The sequence below is a fragment of the Haemaphysalis longicornis genome, unplaced genomic scaffold (assembly GCF_048455015.1).
Source record: "Haemaphysalis longicornis isolate Haplotype H1 unplaced genomic scaffold, Haemaphysalis longicornis Haplotype H1 scaffold_12, whole genome shotgun sequence".
NCBI classification, from domain to species: Eukaryota; Metazoa; Arthropoda; class Arachnida; order Ixodida; family Ixodidae; genus Haemaphysalis; species Haemaphysalis longicornis.
In genome coordinates, this window is record NW_027526225.1 from 77,920,735 (window position 1) to 77,940,280 (window position 19,546).

Here is a 19,546-nt window from a genome sequence, read left to right on the forward strand (position 1 = left end):
ACATAGTTGCAATTGCTTAAAAATTAGAATTCTTTTAATGAATTAATCACTCATGATTTACCAGCGCAAATTAAACGGGACGAGAGAGGAGTACACAACACGAGCGCTCGTGTTGTGTACTCCTCTCTCGTCCCGTGTAATTTGCGCTGGTAAATCATGAATGTATACCAACTAGCCCAGTTCTCGACCCTTTTGAATTAATCACTGGTGCTCTTTAAGTCACCGCCTCTGCGCAGTCCGCAGGCTGTCCAAGAACTTCCGTTATACTGGAAGTTCCTTAAAGAGACACTGAAGTGTTTTGTAAACATTGTGGTATTACATTCCGCACATTGTAGTCTGGAGTCCCTAGGCCATGTTTCGACCTCTCTGGGTGCATTTACGCTACTTTAATTAGCACAAAAATCAACTGGAAAATGCTGTCCTCCTCTCTGCATCCTCCTTGCCGATTTCCTATGACGTTTCGTATGACGCTTGCTCCAGCAGGCTTGGCTCGTTTACGCCTATCTGCGCGGCTCGCCGACGCTCCGACTGAGTCAGTCGACAACCTGCCGATGCCTCGTCGCCATTCCTTCGATCAGTTGAAACTGAGCCACAACACAATTTGTCCGTAGAATGTTCCTTTAGTTAGTTATTAAACTGTATCAAGCTTTTAAATTCTATAAAATCAAAGTAGTTCCACACAAGCGCACATGCAACGCTTCGACAACAGGTGCGCTAGTAGATAATCTAAGGCCAATTAAAGGCGGGAGAACTGTCACCGAAGTTAATATAGGTACTAAGGATTTAAAATCACCCGAACCTTTTATTTTAAAGCGTGAAACCAAAGTGCAAGAAGCACGGTTTGCGCTGGGTGAACTAGCACAGCGGTCAGCAGCATGACCACACACTTGCAATCGCTTTTCTGTCTAAGGAATTAATGCAGTCGCTAGAGATGCGATATTTGGGGAAATATGGTGGGCGCTTAGTGGACAAACGTTAGTCATGAAATACTCGTCTAAGCAACTGGGAATTCTGAAACTGAAAAAATAAATTTTATACGGTATGTACTTCACATTTCAGTCTCCGACCATGCTGTGGTTGTGTCCGGGTGGTCTGCACCACTGTGCAGTGTGTCCCAATTACAGAGTTCGAATCTCCGATAGGACTCCTTTTTGGAGTTGATTTTTTTCTACTTAGGTAATGTTTTATGTACTGAATTAACCGTTTGCTGCGCTGCAACCTTCATTTCTTCACGAGCGAGTTTGCAGACTGTGTGCAGACTGACACAAGCCCTGGGAAGTTCTCGTTGGCGCGGTGTTGAAATAAGCACCGGCCGCACGCGAAAAGAGTGCCGAATCAGACGACTCTCGGCCTGGTGCGCACACGCCTCTTACGACCCACGGACGAGCCAGGCAAGCTCCAATGGTTGGGGCGAAGCGCCTCGTTGTTGAGCGTCTCCGACCACGTGGAGGGCGTGCAGCCGCTGCGTACGCCTTGGCTAGTGAACGTTACAATTCTAAGCAGTGCTAGAAGGCTTATCTGACCCAATGTATAGCCGACAACATGGCAGGAGCGCGGTATCCCGATTACTGGGATACCGACAATGCCTAACCAACAATAAGGTCGGATGCCAAGGATCTTGTTGCACACAACCGAAAACAAAACAAAGTTTGAATTCCAACTTTGAAAATCTTCCAATCACCTCGCGCCCCAAATACGTGTCACTTCTGTTAGTTGTTGCGGCCGCCGCAAATGTCGATTGGTATGTTTTTTTCTTTCATTGTGTGTCAATTAAATGCTGCTTTATCGACCGCGTAAACGACGAAAAGTATGTTTATTTGAGCCAGTCTATGCAATGTAAACACAAACAAAAGTTTGACAACTTCACTTCAGTGTCCCTTTAAGGATACGCAAGAAAATCGAGCGTGCGCGCGCGTCCGGGTCATCTGCGGACATTCTAGGACTGATAACCGTGAATGCCCCTTGTGTCATGCATAAGTAATGAAGACGCAAAAAGAGAGAAGCACTTAACTGTTTACATAAGTGATGAACAGGGAAAGACACGTTTCGTGCGGTTCAAGTTCCTTGGGCACACCCATACGCGTACACTTATAATAGTGCACAGAGGCACGTTAAGTGACACATAGTGCCTCGACGACGGAAGCACCGCATAGTGTCTTGGCAACCGGCGACTAGTCGTCGAGCGTGGCACATTGTAGATATCCGTTAGCCAATGGTTCCGCGGAGAAAGTTGCGCGGGTTTAGTTCTCGAGCACGTCGAAACGCCGTCGAACGATCCACTGGCTCGACATACTGCAGCAGTTCACTGGCACAAAGAAACGATGCCCACACCATCTGTAATCCGTCCAGCGATGATGAACTTCTTATCCTGAATGTCTCTAATAACAAGACGTCGATGAGATTCAAAAACAAGCCCTTGCAGAAACGAACACAAACAATATGGGTAACATGACTGACGCGCGACATCCCCGACACTTTTTTTGGCCGTGATACATGACTCAAAGTTATCTAGATGCAAATACACGGAAAAGCTTACGTGTTGTTCGTCCTGAAGGAAACAGTTTTCACCCTTCAGTGAAGGCATGAGATACATTTCTTACTTTATGATTTTTGTGTAACAGCAATATTGCGAGGCTGTGTATGGAAACAATCACACCTTTACACAGCCACAGTGCTCAACAAACTGCAGATCAGTAAAACTATCCGGACAACAGATCAAGAGTTTTGTTCGCCAAAGAGAGGACGAGAAAAACAGGAAACGTTGAGTTTCAAACCACTATCCACAAAGCTCGAGCCGCTATCCGCCAACAAATGCACCAACTCGCACACATTAAAGAACTTTAACAAAACAAGACGGTCTTATACCAATGAACAGATACAACAGTCGACAACTCGACCATCCGTGAGAATCACACACAGAAAGTTGGCGAAGTTAAGCCATAACATCACATAGTACCGCATCGTCTAGAACAACTACAAGAAAGGACAAACATGAAAGTCAAACCGGTGATTTCATTCAATATGCAGTTCTAACCAGGTTAACAGCCGCTATATGTATGTATATATATACCTGTTCTCTGAACAGCAATCAGTTAAGAATGTACATACAAACAACCACACCGCCATGAGATAAATAACAATCCTCTGTACAGCTAGTTGCGCTTCTATGAACCTAATGTGAGATGACTCGCTGCTCCGGTGAAAAGAGCTTCCGCCGCACCACTGTACTTCGTTTCACCGGCTAACGGCAGCAGGGTGCAAGCCATTCGAAGCGTGCTGGGGTAGCGTCCCTGCGCACCGCCATATAGTGCCCCGTTGACAAGTTCTGTTCCTTAATTCTATCACTGAAATAGGCGTTGATGCGCGTATTGATGTAACTGAAAAAGCATCAGGAGACCTAATGTTGGGTGTTTACGCTCTTTGGCTTTAGGGAAATAAATAGAAATGTAATTAAAACACGGGATTGTGGGTAGGAATTAGCTGCATCGGTTAACGCAACCGCTGAGGGATCTCATGATGTGGGCACCAGTTCCGTTGTTCCTGGAGACTCGCCGCAACATCCAGCCACTCCCTGGTGTAATTGTGTGGTGTTGTCGGGTTGGGGGGGGGCAGTCCCACAGAAGGTGGTCGTGGGTAGATGTTGTAATACAATGGGGACAGGGTAGGACAGAAGTACCTGGCATGCTTTAAAAAATAGATCCGAGTAGGTGCGAGTACTGTATGTTCGTGTCTTAGTAGTAAAGTTCGTTTTACCTTCAGCCTAAAGAAGAGGTGCTGCGCTACGGGTACTTTTTTTTACTTATGCGGACAGTAAAAAACAAATTGCAGCACTAAAGCTGCAAAAAGTGAAGCTTCCAACATAAAGGCCTGCCCTTGGTCTTAAATTACATCAATATGCACAGCAATGCCTCTTCTAGTGATGAACGTAAGGTTCGCTCCGCACGGCACCGACGCGTCACGCTTCGTAGCTTCCACCTTGCTGCGGCCAGCTTGTGAAACGGCATTATGCGAGTGCGTCGCCTTCCGGATCTAATTCAATTTGCCCAAAGGTCCCCGCGCCGGGTTCTTGTGCAAAGGCAAACTTATCTGAAACTCTCTACAGGCACGGTCTTCCCAACCACGTAAATCCATTCATTTTCTTCCGGTGCTGTTCTATGGCTGAGCCACTCTACGCCACAAGGGCGTTCGCGTAAAAAAAGGGGCCCAAAGGACGCTCCTACTCCACAATACCCCCAATCTAAACTAATCTAGAGGTAGCCGAATGTTGCGACCGGCTTATACTGCGATATAAAACCAGTATCCACTCTCAAATATTCGCTAACGTAGCGAATGAGTTCGGTACTAGCTGCATTGGAAGGGGCTTGAACTCGACAATGGCCTCTCCGAGGATGTGGGAGACGTAATGGTTTGCAGCTGGCGTCTGAGCGTGGTAGGTTGAGAGCGTCTATCTACAAGGTCTGGCTTAGAGGCAGTAAAAATGTTCACACAGCAATTCATGTCTTGTGATGTTTACACAATCGATGAGAAAGTCGTTCTTGTGGTGTGTCCTGTAACTTTTTCCCTTTTTTCATGTCACTGGGGCTGCACTGTACGTTACCTTTGCCAAGGAAAAAAAACTCTTAAAAGGTTGGGCAGGCTTCAGGATGAAAGAAATTTCGTGGATAGCTGTCTACCTCGGTATCATCCAGAACATCCCTGCTTTTGTACGAGCAAGTACCTGCGTATTATGCCGGCGAAGCTGTGTGCTGGTTGGTGAGGTGCATTACCTACACCTCAAGAAATGTCAGTTGCCCTAAAATCCAACAAAAGAAAGCGCAGGCATGCTACTTCCTCCCGGTCCACAGTGGTAGAACAGATCAAAGTGGCACGGAAACAGAATTACAAGTGTTCCATCATCTTTTCTCAGTGAAATGAAATGAGGATTGAGGTAATTAAGGTCCATTTTAAGCACAGCCAGCTCAACGACGCGAGAGATCTGAAGTGTAAACACAAAATTCCCCATTTTGCGTTGTTGATTAGTCCAGTTGGTATCCTACGCGTTCCACTTCCGTAACCCTTCTTTCGATGCACTGTCATTCTTTGATGCCGGCTCGAATACTGCTCCAGGTGGGATCTAACTTCGTATTCGACTTCGGTAACAGTGTAGCAAGCGCTGCGGTCTCGCTCCTTCACCGACTGGTTTATATGGTTGTTGTGTCTCTGTACCCTTCTTAACTTCTGCGGCGGGACCTTTACGCACTTCATTTGCATGGACTATTTCACCCCATTGCTGTTTCATTGAAAACGGCGTCACAAAAACAGATGACGTGAAGAACACCGGCAAAATCCTGATTATCACCTGTGGTTTAAACTAGGATTTCAAAACTGCATTCGTTTGATAATGCAAGATAATTTGTACACCGTTCTTTTCTGTGAAAGAGATGATTGATCATACAAGTACCCACGGCCAGGCTGGAAAAAGAGTGATACTTCTGCTCGTAGTGGTCACAGACCATTGTATCAACGCCCAAATCCATTGCGGACTCTTTTCTAATTGGTGACTTTGCAGTTAACCATGAATTTCTTAGTGCTGGATCTTCCCCTTCCGGTCAAAAAATCAAGACTCTGCGAGGGCGAGCGAGCTGAAATGCCCTTCGAATATTGGTCACATTTAAAAGAGAAACGCATGTCTCACAATATTGCCTATTTCCTTCTTCTATCCGCGCAACGTTTTCTAGGTATGTCACCACAAAACTTAACATGTCTCTAATGAAGCTGTGCTCTCGTTTCGCAGCAGTTTAAAGCACCGTCAACCAGTCGCGGCATTCCCTGCTAGCCTACGATACTCGTAAAAAATGTGCTCTGAATAACGTCAGTGAACAACGCTGACGGAAAACATTCCTAGCATGTCGCGAAGCAGTATAAGCTAGAGAACAATATCAATTGATGGAACCAACTTTTCCCACGCGCATCTGAAACGGGATTCACAAAGCATTGTGGTTAAATCCTAGGAAATGCTACAAATAGAGACGCAGCATGCTTTGAGGTGTATAAAAGCATCTTTGTGAACCCAGAAACCGGCATATCTTGTTGCGCAAAAGCATTTGTAACCCTGCTCTTACACAGCCTGCGCTCGTCTAGTAACAATCCAGTTTGTACATATACCCGTAACAATCAAGCATAACATTTGACTCACTTAAGAAGCGACCTCAATTGAGAATATGGATCCTGAGTATGTCGTCAAAACTAAACGGCGAAGAAAGGTTGAAGAGTCTTTCTGAAAACGTCAAGCCTGCAATTGTTACTTAACACGTTGACTTGGGGTGAGAGGGTCGCCCTCGGAATAGCACAGGTTTTTGTATACAGAGTTTCTCCCGAAACTTGAAATGATTTCTCTGCAATCATTATGACCTCGCATTTAGGGTGAGCTCCGGAGACTATTGGCAAATTCTCCTCGCAAATAAACTCATAAACTACTTAATGACACATTTTTGCTTGCAGTAGCGCCAGCTTGAGCTTTATCACGAGGGAAACGGTAGCATCGTGGTAATTCCACCAAACATTACCTAGAGTGAAATGAAGTGACCCTTACATCTGGTTGCCAAGCACACTGCTTCCGAGGCACTTGAAACAGGGTGCGACACTTGTCCTGAAGTTAATCTGACTCGACCTATGCAGCTGCTCGTCGCCTGTTTTTCAACAAAAGACACACTCATAACAATAGGGAACAAAAACCGACAGTTCATTATGCCACTGCTCAACTGCAAATTCACCCCCCAGCCTCATTTAGTCTGCTGGTAACCTCGCAATGGGGACGTCGCAACAGGGCCCCTGAGGCTTCCAGTCGTCTTCCATCGCAGAGTGGGAGTCCTCCGAGCCTTCCTCTTCCTCTATGCTCAGCTGAGGCGACAGAAGCTTGGAAGAACTAAGCCTTGGACTCGCCCCTTGACCCGACGAACCACTGCGCGGCGAGTCATAGGCCGGGTCTCGCCTCGAGAACTCACGAAACAGCGCGTCGGTTTTCGGGTCGACGCTAAAGTCACGCATCAGCAAGCGCTTCGACGAAGCGCTTCTTTCCGACGACGACCTCGCGCTGCTGGTGCGACGAGTCGACCGGAAGAACCTTTGGAACACAGACACCTTGCCCTGCGCTTCCTGTTGCAGAGACCCCATAGGTTCCGACGATAAACTCGAAGACTGGAGGGCCTCGGCCGCCTCGGCGGCTGTTGGCCCGGCCATAGCTGCCGAAGACGTTGAGGGCGCCTCCTCTGAGCGGGCTCTCATCTGCAAGAGCCCGCCTTCCAGTTGGCGGCGCTTGCGGAGTGCTGTCTTCCTGGAAGACAAAGCACTTCCAGTTGATGCTGCGTGAAGCTCCTGGAGAGGAACGTGCTTCCGGCTCAACTTGGCCGGCTTGTTGCCGTTGCTGCTCTCCATAGACTTGTAACCGCTGTCTGCCTTCATCTGCTGGAGTCGAGACGGGTGTCCCTGCCCGTCAGCTCCTGTTCCACCTCCTCCACCACCATCGGTGTTGTCAGTCGTCGAGTCGAACGAAGAGGTGGTGACCCCACCTTCCGTGCGACTGGCGTCGGTCGAGGAACAGTCCGTCTCCATGCTGTCGAAGCTGTTGTCAGCGGACCCTTTTTCAGCTCTTCGCTGCAGCCGCCGAGCTAGGAGAACCTTGTAGTTCTGACGGCGCACCTCGCTCGGCAAGCTGTGAAGTCTGCCGCCGCCGGACCTCGCCGGTTCTTCGGCGGCCTCGGACTCTTGCGACGTGCTGAAGCCCGTCTGTCGATGCTGCTGGAGTAGCCGCCTGTCCTCTTCCTCGCCTTCGACGACGTCGCACCTGGCCTCTGTGGTTAGTTCCTCGAAGCAGTCTGTGGTGGTTTCCTCTTCTTCGAAGGTGGCCCTTAGTTGCCACAGCTGCCGGTACTGCATCCTTACAGTCTCGGCGTCTTCTTCGCTCGGGTCGTCGCTCTCAGGTGTTAGGCCGCCAGGGGAAGACAGCGACTCCTCGTAGTCGACGGCCTCCTTGCTGCCGATGTCGTTGTAGCAAACCACGGAGCCACCCGTCGTGGGCTCCTCTTCAAGGGAGCGAGACTTCAGGAGCAGCCTGCGACAGTAACAGAGATGCGTTTGAAAAGGGGGCTTTTGTTGCGGCAGTACTAGTGGAAGTGAATGCATAAGTAAACGTATTAAGAGCAGTAATGTTATTGCAATAACCACATGCTCAAAGAAGGTCAGTCTTACGAAAAGTAGGAGGTTTGGTTAGTCCATACATTATGCGTGTTAAACCTAAGTGAGGTGCCCCAAGTTGCGAGGCGCACAAAACCCTATTAGCTTTAAAGGCTCGTCAAACGACTTTCGTTGACGGGAGTGCGATAAGTAGGACAAACTTGGAAAGAGAGCTTATAGACAGACGACAACAAAGATCGAACGCGGGCATAACCTGTCTGCATATGTGCAAATTTACCCTCAAAAGATAATCATTGAAACGTTCCTACTGAACCTTGTATTCCCGGTATTTATGCGAAAAACTCAAAGAAGCCCGAAGGAAACAGTCTTGAAGCACGTGAGCACTAGATACAAAGACGTCAGATATCATAGAATGTTGCCCACAAATTGTTTTTAAGGCAACTACCTGCCACTTAAGTGCATCTCTAACTCCGCTGATCAACTGGAACAGGCTAATGATATGACCTGGGCGAAAAACGTATCTGAGCGAGAAATGGATTCCAGTGCCTGCTCGAGTTTTGTAAGAAATTGCTTCTTCCCTACCCAACTGCAGTTGCGGTGTAGATCAGAAACACCGGAGATAGTCTGTTGGACTGCCTTTTCTCGGGTTGGACTGCCTTTTCTCCTTGACGTTAAGCCTGTCAGCTTAGTCGCCTGGGCTTAGTCACCAAAACCTTTTTCCTCCACTTCATCAAACCTTGTTCACCCCTATCTGAGTAGCAGACACAGTCAATAATTGGGCTGAGGTCTTCATTTTTTAAACAGCGGAGCTGTAGTACAAGCCTTAAGTTTGGTTTAGCAGGAAAAAATACCAAGAAAATGCGAAGCGCTTGCTAACACGTGCCTCGCGGCGACCGCCGAGCGTTCCCGGCACGCGCAGTGGCTTCGGAAAAACAACGAAAAAAAAAAGCACGAGTAGATACAAACGCCGAGCGCTCGTGAGGGCGTGCCTCAAGGCAACCGCCGAGTCCCCGGGTCGCGCATTGGCCTTAGCAAAAAAAAAAAGCTCCTGTGCTTTGAAAAAGGAGGAGGAAGAAAACGACGAGGTACGGCCACGTTTGCAATGCTTTCTGCTGGAAATCGACCTTCCAGTAGTAAACTTCTTCAGTGTTTCCACGAGAAAACATCTGTATCGTGTGCCTGAAGTCATCAGGAACCTGTGCAAACCAAGAATTCGTCCGTGAGGGCACCTCTTCTGTTTTCACGGCCGGTTTTCTTTTTGAAGCGGTGGCGCCGCGCTGGGCCTAACTTCGGGCCTAGTACGAGTGCGCGCCGAGCGACGATGGCAAGCTCGGTCATGTCATCGGATCAGCCCCAAAGTGATCAGCCTGAACAACCAAGCGATGAAGACACCATGCAGTGCGGTCCCAGTGATGAAGGAGACCCAACCGAAAGCAACAACGACGAAGGCTGGATCTTGCACGTCGGGCGGGCTCAGAGACGTAAAGCTAAGGTGAGTGGCACTAACACCCTAAGCCTCACCCCTGCTCATCCGGCACTTAAGCCAAGCGTTAATAACAAGAAGCCTAAGCCACCACCACTACCGAAAGACGACTATAAACTTGTTATCAGACCCAAGGAAGGCCTCGCCCTCGCCAAGCTTGGCCCCGCCCAACTATCCGAAGCGATTTTGCGAGAAGCAGGACTCACCTGGCGAGAAGCCGACATGCGGATTCGAGTAGAAGAAACCCAGAACATTCTAACCGTGAGCACGCCTCATCAGCAAGCTGCCCGAGCTCTTAACAGAATCCGAGAACTGACCATTGGGGGCCGAATATACCCGATCAATCTCTACGGGCTCGCCCCATACGACTCTGCCAAAGGGGTGATCCACGGAATACCCAACCACTACACGATGGAACAAGTCTTAGACGACCTATACTTCCCGGGGTTCGAGTTTCTCTCATGCCGGCGCCTCGGCACCACCGGGACGGTCGTGATCACTTACCTGGGGCGCAAAGTGCCGTTCTACGTCTACTACAAGGGAGTGGAAGTCAAGTGCTACCTCTATAAAAAGACAGTGCCATTCTGCAGCGGTTGCCAGACCATGGGTCATCGATACGACGTGTGCCCGAATCTGAACATTCGCAGCTGCCAGTCTTGCGGTGGGCAGAATCCCCAACCAGGACACCCGTGTAGCCCGTGTTGTGCCCTGTGCAAAGGGGACCACTTGACAGCCAGCAAGGGCTGTCCCAAGCGGTTCTGTGAGCCCTACATTTTGCGACGCAAGGCGCTGGAGCGGGACCGCGAAACCCAGCGGCGGTCCTCTACGACGCAGTCAAGACCTTCCCGCAGCACGTCTCGGAGACATTCTAGCAACTCTGCACATGTGGACGACAGAGCGCGGCACCGTTCCCGATCAAAAACACGGAGGGGTGGTCGAGAAATGAAGAGGCCTGCGTCGCGGTCTACCTCCCAGAATCCTCGGAGGGCAGAGACTGTTCGCGCTACCAGGTCACCATCACCATCCTCGGCCAAGCTCCATCAGAGGAACCAATGCGACAGCGACGACGTCAGTGGAAACAGCGGTGAAAATAGGGTAAGCTGGGCAGAAACAGTCTCCCAACACAACAGAAATGAGAAACCAAATGCACCACAAAAGGACGAACACGATAGTATCAGCGTTTCTGAAAGCACGCTTTTAAGGCAGGAGCTTTTTAGAATCAAACAGGTATTAGAGCAAGTCACTAGAGAGAATGCTAAGCTCAAGCAAGAGATCTGTAGTCTCAAAAGAATAAACGCCACTAGCGCACCGGAAGCCCACGAAAAAAATGAGGAGCGCCAACAACCGGCCTATACTAGCAGACAAACCACAGCAGATTCCGTCGGCCAGTCAAACACTAAAGAAGAATTCACAGAAATGGAAGTTGCCATTGAATCCCCAAACCAAAACCCGCCTCCACCAAAAAAAAGAAACAAAAGCAAGGAACCGCACAGCGGACACAGCTTGGAAGCGCTAGAAGCGAGAGTTGAAGAAAATCTCAAGCATGCCCTTGAAACTTTTGGCACGAGCCTTGGCGAGAAATTAAGCAATGCCCTAAGCAGTAGATTTGAAGCTATGGCATCGAACTTAAAGGGGTCCTGAAATGCCTTCCGCCGATGCATGGATGTACATGTAACCAAATAAAGCAATGTATTAGCAATCTCCCCCTGCAAGAATTTTGTTAAAGCGATGAGTATTAGCTGAGAAATCGTAAATCTAAAACCGCGCATTATCGTCGCGCCGTATTTCCTCCTCCTTTCAACTGTTTCTTCTCTGTTGGCCTCCCCTCCCATGATGCTCCGCTCCTCAGCGGTGACGTACTTCCGCTATTGCGCTCCCACAGACTGCCGTCTGCTACGGGCCAGCTCTTTCGGCTTTTTCATCTCTGTAGGCACCATGGACACAGGCTGGAAAAGCGAACGAATGACCTGGCCGCATGTATGCGGCCTGGCCTTGCCCTTTCGCGGTGTACGTAGATGCAGGGCTGCAGTTGGTATCGGCGGCGAACTCGCAGCCGCGTGGGGAGAATCGTGCGCTCGTTCCCTTTGGTGCACCGATCACTGTTTATCCAAAAAGCGCGGTCTCAGATGTGGCCCCGCTGGTGCCGGGTGTTATTTTGCGGTGGTTGTAATTCCTACTACCGGCGGCATGTGAAAAAAGACATTTTCAACCGACACAGAACCCGTGCACAAAACGCGCCGGATCGGATCGCTTTATCAGCGGCGATGAACGTGAAGGCGAAGAGCAAACCAACGCTGCACTCGATCAGCGAGAACCCGTGTTCTGACAAGCTGCACCCATGTGGTGCATTCAACACTGACGGGAAAGCGTTTGTTTGCACTTGTTTGGATAGTCGTAAAATGTCCAAACACTCCGGCACTCCGCTAGCAGATCAGCCGGCGAGACATTTCGGAAAACATTTGATAGATGGCGCCGTATGCATTAGTGTGTCGCTACGCAAAACTGAAACTCCCATCGCGGTGTCACGTAGCGGGACGCAAAAATTTAGCGTTTAGCGTATGCAAAGGCCACAAACGCTGTACTAAAACTATTAGCAGCAAAATAGCGTGCGTATGTGAAACCGCTTGCGTTTACAAAGCTGCACGCCGAGCGCGTACGTTTCAAACCTAGTGACATCGTTTAAATACACTGGCAAGCACAGTGTAACGTAGTCAGATATCAACCGTATGCTCAGGCGACAAGCAAGAGCTTGTTTTATGTGGGGCGGAGATTGCGCATAAAGGCCCGTTCGCACTTGCGACGAAAGCGAGTGAGAGCGGCAGGAATTCCGTCGCTTTGTCGCGCGACGATCGTTTTTGTCGAATGGTCGGGACAAATTTTGGTTGCGCGACAGAATTCCCGTCGCTTTCGCTCGCTTTCGTCGCAAGCGGGAATGGAAAGTTCTGCCGCGCTGCCGTCTGCTACGCAGCTCGGAGGTAACCGCGCGATCTGCTCGGGCCGGATGAACGCGCACACTCCCGCACGGCAGCGCCCCAAGCGGCAGACAGCCGCGTACATCGCTCCCGGCGCTAGCCTGGAGCCCGCCCTCGGCACACTAGCCAGTATATTTCAGGCACTATAATGGAGGAGAGATTTTTTGCTTCCGATGAACCTAGTTCTTTGCCCCTGTGTTTTTAAATACGTGAAGTGGTTAGCACGTCGTCCTCACGCAGCTCTGTATCGTCGTAGCATCGCTGATTGTCCGAACGAAGCTTGCAGCTAAGCCAATGCAGCGACCGAAGCTGTGTGTGTGTGTGTGTGCATCACCTCCGGTGTGTTGTGGACGCGTTCGTTTCGCGATGAAATGCGACATTGTACTTCTGCGGGAGGATAGTGATTCCCATGGTCTGGATTATCTTTCTCGAACGACGTACCACTCAACCTCGCATTTGGTATGTGCAGTGTGCCTGGCGAAAAGCCTTCTCGCTTGCGCGCCAGAGTTGTGACTTGCTGCTCGTCCCCGCAAACCGGGTGTGAGGTGAGTGCCGTATTTACGACGGGCAGGAGGAGGCAACTCATCGTCTGTCAATCGCGGTTCAGACTTGCAACGCATGTTGTGACGTTGCGTTCGTTCGAAACGCATCTCTGGATTGTTTTGAAGTTGAATAAAATGTACGCGTCAAACCCGGGCATTCGGCTCAGGGCGTTCTCTGCGATTGCACCAAAGAAGTGCCACGGGACTTTCTTTATGGTACGTACTCACGTAAGATAAAATCCACGTCGTGTTATGGCCGTGTTGCATTCAATACAAACGGTTAAGCGTTTGTTTACACTTGTTTCGTTTGTCGTAAAATGTCAAAGCACTCCGGCACTCCGCTGGCAGATCAGCCGGCGAGCCGACGCTGAGCAGACGACTCATCTCTTTGCCGGAAGTGCGTGAAAAAGCCGCCCAATAGCAGGATGTCTAGCTCATGACGAACATCTGGGAATCGATGATGTAGACATGTGAAGATGGCGGCGTCCAAAAACACGAAGGAAAGGGTGAGAAAAAAGCGACAAACTTTGCTACAAAAGTGTGAGCTTTCCGCTGCGCGTAAAAGAGTAATATTTGGCACAGGTGACGTTGGCGACCCAATCTAGCGATTGCGCTAGTTCATTTAGTGTGCTCAAAATGCCTTTCAGGGCCCCTTTAACACAGACGCTAAACACTCAAATTGACGGTCTATCGAGTCGGGTTATAGCGCTAGAAGGACTAGTAGCCAACATATCGCTACCTGCACAGTCGAGCGCAAGTATTGGCCCCATAAAGACGCACAAACCCTACGCTCGCCCGTCATCAGTCGAAAGCCCATAAACAGTTAAAGCGTCAGTAGGAACCACAAGTCTCGACATGGACAGGAATAACGACAACAGCACCAACATTATTGAGGGCTACACCGTATGGCACTGGAACTGCAGGGGATATCGTCGCAAGAGAGGCAACATTCAGCAGCACATCGCGAACCTTTCCGTCGCTGAAACGCCTGATGTCATTGCACTGCAGGAAGTTGGATGCTTAGCCAAATTACTCAATTATAAAGCTTTCTATTCAAATGCGGGTGATGAGAGCAAGGACAAACCCGCAGTCTGCACGCTGACCAGGAGAAACGTCCCTGTAATACAACACGACATCGGAATCACACTTATTGAGCACGTGCTCATAGAAATTTTTCCCACGAGAAGGAGACAAGAGGAAAATAGCCTTTTTGTACTAAACGTCTACAGTAACCCCCGAAAAAAGCACAATTTTTCAACTCTTTTCCGGAAGGCAATAGACATCGCAAAAAGGCAACCCCTACTCATAGTGGGTGATTTTAACGCCCCGTGTACGGCTTGGGGATACGCCAGAGACACACCCAAGGGCAAACAACTCTGGGAAACCACTCAGCAAGAAAGACTCTCTCTCATAACTGATCCCGCTCACCCCACGCGGTACGGCAACAGCATCAGCGTGGACACCACTCCGGATCTCGCTTTTACCAAGTACGCACCTCAGGTCACCTGGAATAACACCCAGGAAAATCTGGGGAGCGACCACCTCATTATATCTATCCAAATAAGTGCTGGCCCAGCTAAACCCAAAGGGGACAAAATCAAGGTTGTCGAATGGGACGACTTCAGAACCCTGAGACTTGCTGAGTGTGACCACGACGGTGGTATGCCGGACATAACCGACATCGACACATGGTCAGCACAGCTGAAGGCGCACGTCGAGAAATCTACGATAACCATACCAGAGGAGGCGGGTTTTGCGACAGCTGATTCCCGCCTACTTCACATGTGGGAAGCCAAACAGGGATTAGAGAAACGGCTTAAGAAGCAAAAACACAACCGCACCCTGAGAAGACGAATAGCTAGATTAAACTGCGAAATTCAAGAACATGCTAATCTACTCTCGCGCCAGCAATGGCATGAAACGTGTGAATGCATGGACATCCAGATCGGGCTCCCCAAAACATGGAACATTCTGCGATGCCTTATGAATCCTTAGTCGGGTAAAACCGTGCAGCAATTGAATTTAAACAGAATTCTCCACCTGCACAACGGGACAAATGCCGAGCTCATACAAATAATCAAAGACAAGTACGTTGGCTCCAATCCCCCCGTAAAGCTCCCGGACTACTCCGGACCAGAGAACACCTTACTTGACCGACCAATCACCGTCGAGGAACTCCGTGCGGTTGTTCAAAAGCTGCGGACGAAGTCGACACCGGGACCCGATGGCATATCCAACAAGACGCTTAGAAACCTCGACGAGCCTTCCCTCACTGCGCTAGCTAAATTCATGAACGAGTGCTGGTTGAGAGGCATCCTTCCAAAAATCTGGAAGACTGCAAAAATAGTCATGATACCTAAACCTGGGAAAAAGCTTCACATTGACAACTTAAGACCAATCTCTTTAACATCTTGTATTGGCAAGCTCCTCGAACACGTCGTTCTTAACCGTATCAGCAACTACATGGACGACAATGACCTATATCCGCACACTATGATAGGGTTCAGAGCGAAGCTTTCTACCCAGGATATTATGCTACAAATCAAACATCAAATAATCGACGGCGACAAACTTTCTCCTTTGGACACAAGGGCAATCTTAGGTCTTGACCTCACCAAGGCTTTCGATAGCGTCAGACACGAAGCGATACTAGACGGGCTAGCCAAGATAGCCCCGGGGAAGCGAGTATACAATTACATCCGAGAGTTCCTTACAAACAGGACTGCTTCCCTTTCCGTCGGCAACCTTGAGTCGGGTGACTTTGCCCTGGGTGGTAGGGGTACACCTCCAGGGTCTGTGCTCTCCCCATTTCTTTTCAATGCCTCACTCTTAGGCCTGCCTGAGAGATTAAGCAACATCAAAGGCCTTCACCACAGTCTGTACGCCGACGACATTACTCTGTGGATCGGCGGCGGCAGCGATGGCCACATTCAAGACACCCTACAAAAGGCAGTAGACATAGTGCAAAATTATGTTCGAGAACGAGGACTGGACTGTTCTCCTCAAAAATCCGAGTTGCTCATCTACCGGCCTACCAGTAGGGGACGGAAGAGAGACCCATCGAATCCCGACATCTGCGTCTACGCCAACAACCAGAAGATCCCAGTTGTCAACACCATTAGAATCCTCGCCCTACGACTGCAATCGAATGGTCACAACAAAGAGACAATCCTTCATCTCGAGAAGAGCACTCAGCTCACCATGCGACTCATCTCCAGAGTGGCAAATAAGAATAGAGGTATGAAGGAAAACACGCTCATACGGCTCGTACAGACCTTCGTAATTAGTAAAATCACCTACAGCATTCCTTTCCTACAGCTCAAAAATGACGAGAAAGTAAAAATTAATGGCTTAATTAAGAAAGTTTATAAACAAGCAATGGGATTACCTGTTACCACACCCAACGAACGCTTCGAAGCACTAGGCATCAGTAACTCGATTGAAGAACTAATTGAAGCGCAACAAACAGCCCAATTAGAACGGCTATCTAAAAGCAAAACAGGAAGACACATTTTGCATCACTAGGAATCCGAAGTGGAAGTTCCCTCCCAAATGAAGTTGACCTCCCACACGAATGGCGAAAATACATTCGCATTCCGCCACTACCAAGGAATATGCATCCAGAGCTAAATGTGGAAGGAAGACTAGCTAGAGTACGAGCCCTTGACAAACGTTTCCGAACCCATTGTGAGCCACGGGAGATTGTCTACGTTGACGCAGCCGACTACTACAACGGCGGCTCTTGTCTCAACGCCATGGCAATTGCAGTCGTCAGCAATGGCGGCGTCACGGTGACGTCAGCATCCACGCCGGCCAAACATCCCACTCATGGAGAGGAAATGGCCATAGCCCTTGCTATAAATTCTACCCGCGCAACCACAATCATAAGCGATTCGAAGTCCGCCATTCTTAACTTCTCGAAAGGCAGGATCTCCCCTGCAGCAGCCTCGTCGTTAGAGAAGACCCCTAACCAAAGAAAAATTCTTTTGATATGGACTCCGGCCCACTGCGGCCTACAGGGGAATGAACTGGCCCATGCAACCGCTCGAGCTCTGGTCAACCGAGCTGTGTTGCCTACGACGCCACCACAACCACCATGATCCCCACACAAGATGTCGCAGGAAAGCCAAGAACAAGCACACGTTACGAGATCTCACAAAGACAGACTAGTCACATACAGGGATATAATAAATCACTACAGGTTATCAAGATGCAAATATCCACCAGCCCACCACACTCTTTCCAGGAAAGAGGCAGTCACGTGGCGACGGTTGCAGACGAACACTTTTCCGAGCCCTGTTTCCCTCAACCGCTGCTACCCAGACCTTTATTCAAACCTCTGCACTTTATGCAACAGCAGAGCCGACCTACACCACATGATATGGTCCTGTCATAAGCTCCAAAAAAATACGAATGGCTCTAATAGCAAATCCGATGTAGATACACTTAGAAGCTACAAAATTAAGACTGCAGAACAATGGGAGACTGTTCTGCTCAGCTCCACACCGGAGGCACAACTGGCAGCAGTCCGGATGGTCGAAGCCGCCGCGAGGATCCAAGGAATCCTGGCTGACGGATGAGGGAGGGAGACCGTCCAAATCGTCTACCCTTTAGAACCCATCTCGGGCATCAAATAAAGTCATCTCTCTCTCTCTCTCTCTCCTGTGCTTTCGTCATGGGCTCCCGCGCATGTAATGCTTGACAGGAGCAACACGACGATATTAATGCATATGACGATGACTACTACTAGCACAGTGCAAACCAACAACAAAGCATGTAAATAGACGATTTCAAACTTGTACAAATGCTTCGTGATGTGTCTTTAAAGGAGCCATAAAGACAAAATCCATGTTGGGTCCATTAGAAAGACTTCTTAGTCCCGATAACAATGATACCAATATCATAGCAATCTTCGAACAAATAACGGAAATATTAAAGAAAACGTGTGAAGCAGTCGCGACCCCCTAGCCAATTTGCCGCAACTTTTCTACGTCACCGAACCTTGTTTGTGTGATTGGCGGCCGCCTAACTGACCTGTCGTGACGACACATGACTGGACGACTGTAATGGGGCCTCTAGTTCCATTTGACCGCATCATTTGAATGCTAACGGACAGTAAACGCACTGAAAATTATGTTTTATTGTTGGCCCGCATGACGTCATTCTTGCTCATAACACGTCACTGTGGCGCAAAATTTGAAAGTTTTAAATGCAGAGCATTTCAGTAACTCACGATGTCACCCGCGTTGTCCCGTCGTAGTCCGCACCGTCGTTGTCCGCACCCCTCCCCCTACACTATATAAAAGAAAATACTATCCAGCGCCTGGTTTCGATCCCTCTACCCTGCGGGCGGAACGCAATGTACACGGTGCTCTACCCACTGCGCCACAAAGCCGACACAGAATGGGACGCTACGAACGCGCCTTATATCGTTGACTCATTCAAATTACTGCTGACGAGCGCTCTCTCGTCAGCAGTTGCCACAAGTGCAACAACATTAACGTAACGCAAACTACTTAACGTCTTGCGCCCCCGGAAATGCTCTGCATTTGATCGTGCCCCTCGCGAGGGGGATGTTTCACTGCGTCGCCATGCGAACAGTTTGCCACGCTTTAGTTTCAGTTCTTTCTTTGCTGGGGTGCCGACGAGCGGCGCCACCTCCTCGCACTTCGCCGCGGGAGGATCCGCGGCGGGGGCGAGAGATGGCGCTGGCGTCTCCGCGGCCGCGTCTGCGGCCTCCGCGGGCACCGGCGCCGACGCGGGGTTTCTTTTTTGAAAAGGCAACCTAGGTCGCGTCAGTGGCGCTATGGGCACCCGTTCAGCCTGCCGCCTGTCCGATCGCACCTGACAACCGTGGCACCGACTGCAGTAGTCACGAATGTCTGTCTCCATGTTCGGCCAGAAGAAGCTATGCCTGATACGCGCCTTGGTCTTGCGGAAGCCTAGATGACCGCCCCAGTACGATTCATGCGCGAGACGAAGCACAGCGCTGCGGCGCGACCCTGGTAGTACTAACTGCTGTACACTCTGCCCGAGCACCTTGTCTCTGTGGTAGAGCATCCCGTCTACGATGTGCATACCCGCCTTGCTTCTCTCGGCGTCTACCCAAGCCTTGCGTAGCGACTCGTCGTGCAGTTGTTTAAATACTTCTTTTGTTTGTTAAAAAAACATCTTTTGTGGCTGTAATGGAGCTGAGTGAGATACTGAATCCTAGTTCTTACAAATTAAACGAAGTTGTATTTTCTCTTCATGGCTCCTTTAAGTGCTCACGTATAAATAAATCCTGCAGCTTCGCTTTGTCCAAACCTTGCGCGTCTTAAAGGGACCCTGCAACACTCTTGGAGCAGTGCAAGTAAACCTGCGCGACGTTTAGATTA

The 19,546-nt window shown here is 49.5% G+C and overlaps 1 protein-coding gene across 1 annotated transcript in view; it reads right to left on the bottom strand.

The window, feature by feature from the left end:
• Positions 1–1,816: 1,816 nt before the first annotated feature.
• The window catches only part of LOC144162827 (uncharacterized), a 125,879-nt gene continuing 108,149 nt past the window's right edge, over positions 1,817–19,546 (bottom strand). The window contains exon 7 of the mRNA XM_077693494.1: positions 1,817–8,089. Coding sequence (XP_077549620.1) covers positions 6,766–8,089 — 1,324 coding nt within the window. The 3' untranslated portion in view covers positions 1,817–6,765. The remainder of the gene's footprint in view (positions 8,090–19,546) is intronic.